The 10079-nt window shown below is 41.3% G+C and overlaps 1 protein-coding gene across 2 annotated transcripts in view; it reads left to right on the top strand.

The window, feature by feature from the left end:
* Positions 1-30: 30 nt before the first annotated feature.
* TBK1 (TANK binding kinase 1) overlaps positions 31-10079 on the top strand; it is a 31393-nt gene continuing 21344 nt past the window's right edge. The window contains exons 1-3 of one of the 2 annotated variants that reach the window (XM_041411267.1): positions 31-3490; positions 7325-7445; positions 9201-9341. In XM_041411267.1, the coding sequence (XP_041267201.1) occupies positions 7359-7445; positions 9201-9341 (228 nt within the window). In that variant the 5' untranslated portion in view covers positions 31-3490; positions 7325-7358. The remainder of the gene's footprint in view (positions 3491-7324; positions 7446-9200; positions 9342-10079) is intronic. The other variant, XR_005953184.1, reaches the window with a different exon arrangement.

Raw genomic sequence — 10079 nt, 5'->3', positions numbered from 1 at the left:
TGAATCATTTTAGTGGAATTTTTAGAAGCTACAGCATTCTTTAATCTTCTGGCTGTTATATCTGAGTAGAACCTGGCAATTTTTCTGGTACTTAGGTAATAAATTATATTGCTCCCTTGCATGTGGAAGATGCTAGCAGAAAGAATTGCATTCACTGCAGAATTTTAGTAGCATCAATGGTCTATACAGTGATTTTTAGTAGAATGCTGCTACTTTTATTTTTTTCATTCTCTAACATGACAGTTTTTTATAATTGTCTCATAGGGGCAGGGGAAAGTTTGAGTCTTGCCATGCATGGGATTTATAATACTTTCCTCATGAACTAATGTACATAGTAAAAAGCTGACTTACTTCTAGTGTAATCAGATGAACATTTTTTAGACTCTGTGATGCCATGTTCGTCATTCACTTTAATTGAAAAATAGATGGGAAGGTGGGTCAGAAGCAGCATCCAGGATTAGAGTGTGGTGATATTTTGAGCATACCACCATTTTCATTTTTCACTGAGGGAGGAAAGTACCTTTACTACCTTCAATAGGACAGTATTACTTTTGTAAGATTTTGTTCCTGATTTAAATGTGTTTAATCAAAAGTTTCTTGTTACTTGATTTGTTGTATCACAGAATGAGTGCTTGTTGTGCTTTTCATATTTCCTAGTTTCACAGTGTTTCCCTCCCTTTGCTGCCATACCAATGCTCCATTTCATCTTCTCCCATAGCACTCGAAGCCTTCCCTCTCTGGCTTGGTGCATTCCAGGTGTTGCCATTCTCCTGCACCTCCCCAGCACGAAGGCTGCAGCCCTGACACTGCAGCTATGGCTGAGGATTTGCTGTCAGTCTTCTGTGTCTGTCTTGGCCTCCTCCCCCACAGTTAAGGAAGCTTTACCACACAGAGGGGACAGCTTTCAGTAGGCACATTATGAAGTAAACAATAAAGCTTTTTGGGTTTGAGTCACTATTAGTTTTCGTATGTGAATTAGGGTTTTGCCTTCTCGAGTAAGAGCAGTGCTGCTAAGAGGATGATTTAGACCCTCAGAGGAAAGTCTTTAAGCTGGCATCTGCTAGAGAGACTCCTTTTCTTCCTCAATCCCACCATCCTTCACGACTGCTGTAGGTCCCTTTGTGCCAAATCTGGAGCTCATCTGTGCCCATAATCAGCTATCCAGAAGCTGAAGCAGCAGAAACACTTCCCCCTCACAGTGTGTTGCCTGCTCTGGTGGTGGCAGGTGAGAATGGATAGAAAGCAGAGCACACCAGGTGTAGGATAGAGCTGCGTGTGGCACCCATTATGGGGGTGTGCCTCTGTTATAAACTTGTACCCTGCCCTCCCATCCATCACTGAATGAGTATCCTGTAGGATGAGTAGTCTGGATCTTCAGACAATGTAAGTTGGTTCACTTTGAAGAATTAAAAAAGGATTGTTTCCTTTTGTATGCTTTGACCATTCAATCAGCATACTGTCCTATCAGGGCTTATGCAACATGAGCTGTAAAGCAGCACTTGGGGGCTAATTTTGTATCTTTAGCCTAACATGTAATTACTGATTCTGACTACAAGCAGGTTATTTTCAAGAGTGTGAACTAGATTCTTCAGGCAGTGTTTGGATACTTTGAATACAATATGAAAACTACTCAAGCACATGGTAACTCTCGGGGATGGTCTTGTGCAGAGCCAGAAGTTGTAACCCAAGGATCCTTGGTAGGCCCCTTCCAACTCAGCACATTCTATGACTCTGTGATATTTCTTGTGGGATAGAAGGGGAATAAGAGATAAATGAGAGCACTCCATGGAGAGACTGGTTTGACAATCACAATTTATCCTTTTCCAGACAAACTAAAAATTTCATTTAAATGCTGCACCAAACACAACCACCTGCAGCTTTCCTGAATGACTTAACAATGTTGTTGTCAAAATGGTCCTGTATCTAGACTGAAGGTGTTTAAAATCATCATCATGGTGGTAACTCCTCTAGTGTATAAGGCAAATTTCCTCTTGTAAGGAGTGTTTAAATGAGAAACACAACTGCAAGTCATAATTAAAGATGAGGCACCTTTTCTAGAGAGATGGTACCTTTCATTTACAAGCTGGTGTAATGACTAAAGACTGATAAGCTTTCAGGCCTATGCAGCTACAGACTGCTGAATTTGTGAACATGAATGAGAATCCAAATACAAGAGAGGTGAGGAATACTAAAAGTTTTACTCATATGTTAAAAAGAAATGGGAGCAAGTAAAGAAAAAAAAAATCTAGAATGAAACTGCAATGGCAGTTTCTTTTTTTGTGTCTGTTTTCTCCTATTCTTAAATTGGGCATGATGTTTTGAAAGATGCAAGGACAGAACACAAATGTAATAGGGAACTATCCCCACTACAATATATAGCATTATAAAGCAAAGTTCAGATGCCAACAAATGGGGAACATTAATTTAGCATTTATATTAAGACCATAAATACATCAATGTATCCATTTCACTATGGAGAACTTGGGAAAAACCTTAGTGCGTTGTAACCAATTTTTCAGTTTCACTACGGAGAAGTTTGAAAATACTTTAGTGCCCTGTAACAAGTGAAGCAGAGAAAGTCTGAACTTTTGATAAAACTAATGAAAGGTAAGACTGTAACAACAAAGAAAGCCTGGGAGCACGAGGCTGCTGTCAGCTCCTCAAGAGAACAGGCTTCCAAGATTTGGGAAGATGGCAACTCCAAAAAGGAAATACAGAGCATCAAAAGAGGGATCGTCTCGGAAGGGAAAAAAAAAAAATCTTTTCACAATTTTCTCACTATAATTATGATCAGATTACATGACGCATAAATTATAACAATATTTCATTATACAGGTCATTTACTGGAACAGCAACATTACCGAACAGACAAAAAAACACACAGCAAGGGATAAATCAGCCGAGAACTTTGGTTTAAAACATACCAGTAACAACTGAGCGGCAGCAGGGATGTGAAAACTGCCACGATTTCGTGAGGTTTTAACGGGGTGAAAGAGAGAGAAATTACACGGAGGGGAAGACATTTCTGCCGGCTGTTCCCGGAGCCCGCCGTGGGGAGGCGGGGGTCCCACGCCTCCGGCTCAGCGCTCGGAGCGGGCAGAGGCAGCTCTGTCAGGGGAGCCGAGAAAGCCAAACCTCCGCCGGACCGATTACGCAGCAAAAAAATCACCAAGGCACTCTCCCCGGAAACGCTCCGAGCCCGTTGGGAACACCGCGCCAGCGAAAGCACCCGGAGTGACCACTTTTATCCAACACCCCGCTCCCACTTTCCCATGTTTCACAGATATCTTCCTGTCTCGCGGTCCACGGCCTCGAGGCCGGGCGGCCCAGCCTCGGCCCCAAGGCGCGGGGACCCCGCACAGGCCCCTCCGGGCGCGGAGGACGCGGCGGCCGCGTCGCCCGGGCGGTGCCTGGCCCGCTCCGCCTCCCCGCGCCGCGGCAGGAAGCCGGAAGCGGCCGGGGCGCTGGGCAGGCCGGCGGGAGGCGGCTGGTGCGTGGGACTGCGGGGCTGGGCAGGGCGGGCTCGGGGGTGGCCGCGGAGGGCCGGGCCGAACCGAGGTGGGCTGCGCCGGCCGCGTGCCCTCGCCGCCACCGCGCTGGTGCCGAGGGGAGGCGGCAGCCGCCGGGCGCGATGGTTTCGGCTTGCCGGGGCGGCGGCGGGGCCTTCGCGGGAGCTGCCGGGTCGCGGGCGGCGGCGGCGCGCCCCGAGGTAGCGGCGGACCCGGCCGTGCAGTGGCCGGGACGAGGCGCGGCCGGGCCGTGGCCTCTGCGGCGTGCCGGGGGCCCGGCCCTTGCCCCGGTCTCGGTGACTTCTGTCCCCGTGAATGTGACTCGGGAAGCGCTGTCGCCTTCGTGGCTGTAGGAGTTGTTAAAGTTTGTCGTCCTGCTGTGGCGATGAGCCCCGGTGCTGTGCCTGCCCCCTCCCCGCCGAGAGGAGGACGTGGCCCTCCGCAGCTTTCCAGGAGCTGCAGTCCCAGCCAGGCCGAGTCCTCTACCTGCATTACGGATTGGACAATCCTAGAGTAGGGGTGATGAGCAGCACTGGAGCCAGGCTTGCCGTTTGATTTGTGTGCCTTTGGAAGAATGTTAGGGTTCAAGCAGCACCTTGTGTGGCCAAGGGCAGGGTATTTCCATGGCTGAGATGCCAGCTGTTGCACTGGAAACCCCCTAAGGAGGTTACAGCTGAAGAAAGCAGGGGTAGAAAGCCGGAGTTTCAGGTGTAAAAGCTTATTTTCTAACCCTTGAGAGAGAGCATACAGGGAAGTATAAAAGGTTAATAGTTAACAGACTGTGAATAACATTTATTTGGAACCTCAGCACCTTGTCTGTTGGCTTTGGTGGCATATAGGATCTTGCCTGTAAACAGCAAAGAGCCATCACTTAAACTTCATCATCTTCATCTTCACCTGCTTGCCTGGTGAAGTTGTATATTGCAGCTGTCAACAGGGGAGCCATCCCTGCTTTGTGTGCTTATCCTGTGTGCCTGAGGTAGCAGAAAATTCCTTCATATGAGTTAGGAGCAGTCAGTACTGCTGCTTCAAAGCATTGGGAGTTAAAAAAAAACTGCATTAGCAATGCAGTCTTTTTTTATTACGATCTCTTCTGCTGATAGATTGAAAGAGTAATAGCATGACCAGAAGCAGAAAAATCTTCAATAAAAAACATCTAAAAAGCAGCCCTCAAGCCCCTGAAATGCTAATGAGTCATGGGGGATAATAAACTGCTAGCTGGAGAGATTTCTCTAGGTGTATGTGAGGAGCTTTTGACTCATCTAATACCAAACTTAGTGACCATAAGTGAAATGTGAAGAAATAGCAAGTTCAGCATTAAGTCTATTGACAAGGTCACTCATACAGTTAGAGCCTTTTACATTTTTTTTTTTACTATCATTATTATTATTATTTTAATAGGAAACCCTTAGTAACTTGATTTAGAAATATAGTGGGAGAAATGAAAACTTGAGATGCTGAGTATTTAGCAAAGATCAGTTATGACTGTCAGAGAACACAAAGTATTAAAGGAGGCCTAACATGTTATTCGATCTAATTATTATAATTTGAAGGCTAAAACTGAATGAGACTTTATACCTTAAAAGTGAAGACTGCCAAAAAGAGTGCACTCTTTTAACAAAAAAAGGGTAATAGTGCAATACTGACTTTGTTTTGCCAAGTAATATGTACCCTGGGATTAATATTGTTATATTTATATCTATATTTTGTTTTAAGAGTGAAAAAGCCCCAGACGTTGAGAATCCATTAAATTACTTTCTGGTCTGGGGTTATTCTTAATATCCACTGAATGATACTGAAGATCATCTGTTGCAGTCATGTTCTTTTGTTTTTTCATCTATTGACCTTTATGCATATTTAATTATGGATTAATACTAGAGCTGATCTTATACAGAAGCTATTTCATCTTTATTATTTTGGGAAATGTAATTGTTCAGTCTATTAATGGGCTGCTAAATTTTGTTTTTATTTGAATAGATTTCGATGAAGAATTTCTGTGCACTTTCTGTCTGATTAGAAAGGATTTGTTATATTTCTGTGTCTTGCTAGGAGTCCATGAATGTTGTTTTGAAGTAAATCACAAAATACACAAAACACATGCTTACTGGTAATGTTCCAGCTGGCCTGGTAGAAGCAGGAGTTTAATTATGAGAGGAGTGTTTTAACTTGAGATTTTACAGATGGTTTACAGAGCAGGCTGTGTGTTATTTCTTTGCATCCTCTCTTCCGTACCTTCTGTCTGCACTGTAGATAGCTCATTGGCATCTACAGTAATTGCCCCATGGGAGAAGTCAACTTATGCTATGTCAGAGTTAACCAAGAATTGTCAAGGTTGGGAATGTGGAGTTAGGGGTTTTTTTTGTTGTCTAGATTTGACATAAAACCTTTTGTCCCTTCCAGAGGCATTAAGAACTTTGTCAAATTTTGCAGATGGCATTGCTGCGTGACTCTCAATTAACTGCGGAGCAATGTCAGGTCTTTGCTTTGTGTCTTTGCATTCTGTACGCTGCATGCCATTGCTTGGATGTTTTGGGACAGCTTTACAAGAAGCTTCCCATGTCACATGAGCGAACAGCTAAAGGCAAGTGCGCAATCTGCAGTCGCTACAGGTAGAGCAGCGCGCTCAGAGGCTCCTGTGTCCCCTGTGCTCCAGGGAGCTCTCAGAAAGTGCCACCCGCCTTCTGGTAACAGATACAGGAAATTCTGTCGTGCCTCTTCTTCAACATTTACAGAAAAGGCTTCTTTCTTTGAGTATCAGTCAGCAGTTTCCTGTCAGGTATCACATGCAGTAACATGCAGCGTCCCCTGCCAAGCTGAGCAAAGACCTCTGCTGTAGGAACTTCCCTGGTCCAGTTGCCATTTTGCTCTTGAGATTCTTTAGGTTTTGGGAGCTTAATTTTTGATTTTAGAGCTTTTTGCTAGGTTTAATGGCAAAATCAGTGTGTTAATTAAACCAAAAAGTTAAGGGTATTCACCTGCAGCTCCTGCTGTTTTGGCAAACAGGAAAATCTGGCAGTTCTAATGTTCTAATTTTTGTTAATAATTTTAATTTAGTCAAACTTTTTTTCCGCTTTCTTTTGAATCTGTGAAGGCCTGAGTATTTGGCAATTCATATTTCAGGAAGGGTGGGGAAATTCCATAGATACGACATACCCAATAAGAAATTTCAGAAATGAGAGAAACGTCCCTTAATTTTTTTCAGTAGTAATTGCTGGTTCTAGCTAGTGGATGAAAATGCTTCCATCGATCATAGCTTTTTTGGAGCTCCTGTAAAAGTAGTTTTTTATGTGCTGTTAGTCCAGCTCCTTTACAGTCCTACTGAAATGCATCTTCCAGAGCCAAAGTGATGTAAAATATCTGTATGCATATCTGACATCATCTCTAATGTTTGTTGTTTGGCATATGTACAGAATAATGGAATTCAGTTACAGGTCTTGCTTAACCTTTAGAAGACCTTGTGCACGTGTTTTTGCCTCTTTTCTATATATTTTGTTACTTGATCATTTCAACACCATGTACAACAATAAAGAGATTATGAGATTTTCACCTTTCCAGTTGGTCTTTGAAACAAAGTTTAGGGAATACAGACCTTAAATTCAGAAAGGTGTTGTGTCAGTGGCATTACTTTTGATTGTTTGGCTTATTTTTGTTTCCATGTTTCACCTCTTATTTCTCTCCTTGGTTGTTCTTCATTCTCCATGTCTTCGGAGTTAGAGTTGGGGTTTGGACATTTATATTTCCTTCTAATTTAAATTACTCTCTTTCATGTATTTTACTAAATTGTAATTCAGTGTATTGAACCTTCTGTTTTTAAGGTGAAAAAGAAAACTCTCTGATCAAAGAGCAAAGATGCAGAGCACTTCAAATTACCTCTGGCTGTTGTCTGACATTCTGGGGCAGGGAGCGACTGCAAATGTTTTCCGGGGGCGACAGAAGGTTTGTGAGGAATTTTCATATGCAAGTAGCATCACGAAATCAACAAAAAAGTTCAAGATTTAGGCCTAAAACAAATGTGTCTGTGTAATTATTTATGCTTAGTTTTTAATTTTTAATATTTGTCCATTGAACTAGAGTTCTGTAGTTAGATTTCTAAGGATTTGTTCTTAATATTGTATTATTTTTCCTTGTAAAGTATTAACTGTTAGTAATTCTTCATTCCTTTTTCTTCATTTTTATGGAAAAAAAGAAACCTTATTCAAGAATTTGAATAGAAGCAAATGACCTGCCAGTTTCTATTACATGATCCTATTATATATATCTTTGTTAAACTGTCCTTTCATTGGTTTTTATCTGTTCTTTTAAAACCTGTTTTGGTGATTTTTATGATAGTTTTATGTGAAATATTGTTATTGTAGTGGATGAAGCTGTTGTTAGTTGTTGTCTGTAAGTCAATGCTTTTTAAATGTCTTCTTAGTGACGTGCCTTGATTAATCAGTGCAAAATGGTAATTTTTTTGCTGTGAAAATGATATGCCGATGTGTATGTTGCAACCTGGGTGAGGGGCTAAGAGGACTTTACTGTTGTAGTCATTTCTTCCTATAAATTTCACAGTAAGTGAAATTTCACACACACTGTCATTACTGTAAGGCAACTTTCACAACTATACTTATATTTGCTTTGTTAGCAAAGATCAGAAATCAAAGATAAGTTGTGAAAGTTGCCTTACAGTAATGATAGTCTTTGTGAAATCAGTACAAAGTGATTTGTAAGATAAAGTGTTTCTGTGTTCCACATTTAAGTGTGAAACAGCATTAAGCAACAGTTTGGCAGTTAGTGTGCTTTTCTGGTAAGTGAATTTCAGCACAGAATGATTCCCCTGTAAGCCATGGCTGCACCTGTCATCACCCTCATAGTGTGAGCCTGTGACCTGCAGCTCATTGTCAACGGAGAAAGCTTTTACCTGGGCACCAGTAGTGCATGTGAGTGCACACCTTGTCTTTGCACAGGAAGGCTGTGTCCTTAGAAATAGTATGGTGCACAAACTGCTAGTGCAAGCTTATTCCTAGAGTGGACACGGGAAGGTGCTTTGCCCTGAAGAGGGACAGGAGTTGCACTTCCAGCTTGTGCTGTTGTTGCCTATGTTGGGGCTTAGTCCCTCTGGAGAGCTTAAATCTGATTAAGCTCACGATTGTGCTCCTGACACTTACTATGTGGGTTTGAACTGCTTCAGGATTTTACATGAGTGGCATGTAGTGCTCGGAACTGCCTTTGAAAAAACAAAATACTGGTTTATCAGTATAAACAAAACAATAAAGAAAGAGAGAGCAACATTCAGCTACCGGAAATTGTCTTTTAACTTAAGCAAGCCAAGTATGTGCCTGCCTCTCACTGATCAGTGCAAGTAACTTTTGCTGAAAAAATATTTTTCAGCTAAGTTTAGGATTAATTTTTAAATGTGTAGCCTTTGTTATACTAACAGTTCTCTTTTTTTAAGAGCTCTTTATGTTTTGTGACCTAATGATTTTCCATTCAGCTAGTCTGTTTGCTTTTAGGCTATATTAAACTAATGCAATTTTATTTTTTTAGCAGAATCTTTATTTCCACCTTAGCACAAAGTAGTATTTTGAAGTATTTCTAGTCTGATTATACTCACATGTGCAATAGAAAATCTGAAAATGCTTGGATAATGTCTATGTGTACGTTTACAATTTTTTGCTTCTGTTTGATGAGTGGTTTGTTTGTTTTCAACAGAAAACTGGGGATTTATATGCTGTCAAAGTATTTAACAGTATAAGTTTCCTTCGTCCTGTGGATGTTCAGATGCGAGAATTTGAAGTATTGAAGAAACTAAATCATAAGAACATTGTCAAATTGTTTGCCATTGAGGAAGAGGTAATTGTGTTTGTGATCTGAGATGCAAGGGAGTAACTGCAGTAACTGGTTTTTTGTTTTATCCACAGCTGTAAAGTGTATAGTTGCATTTTTAAAGAATGGTAACATACATGATGATACAAATACTCCCACTCAACCACCACCATATTTTGGTTTTCTTTCTTCTTTGTTGTTGTTGTTGCTGTAAGAAAGAATATGATTGCTTTCAGTGGGTGAAACATCTTCAGTGTGTAAGCTCAAGTATATCTCGAGAAGCCACTGTCCTAAGTTTTATCTTGAATTAGGATTTTTAAGGTATTTACATGTATTAATATTTAATAGATGAATAATGGAACTGTTTATAGTTGAAGGTGTTTCGGTAGTGCTGACAATTTTATGCTTTTCCTTTGCAACCAACTAAAATTATGACATAGTATACTATTATACAGTAGTATAATAGTATAAATTGGAGCAACTGAACTGAACTGAAACTGATGAGTTGAAATGACTGAGATGAGTAAAGAGTAAAGAAGGACAGTTTGTATTCTCAGCACTAGTGGTGCGACTTGTCCACCTGTCAGTAATGCTGTCAACCTGCTAGTGAGTAGAACTTGAGGCTTTCTTAGTTATTTTCCCCTCTCCAAGTTAGTTATTTTCCCCTCTCCATATTGTTTATATGAAACAATATAAAAATCCACCTGCACTTCTTTTGAAGATCACCAGAATGGAAATTATGATATAACTATAGATTTTACTTTT

This window comes from Onychostruthus taczanowskii, unplaced genomic scaffold, assembly GCF_017590055.1.
Source record: "Onychostruthus taczanowskii isolate IOZ18803 unplaced genomic scaffold, ASM1759005v1 scaffold35, whole genome shotgun sequence".
Classification (NCBI taxonomy): domain Eukaryota; kingdom Metazoa; phylum Chordata; class Aves; order Passeriformes; family Passeridae; genus Onychostruthus; species Onychostruthus taczanowskii.
The sequence above is the reverse complement of the archived record's forward strand: the minus strand, read 5'-3'. Positions and strand labels throughout refer to the sequence as shown.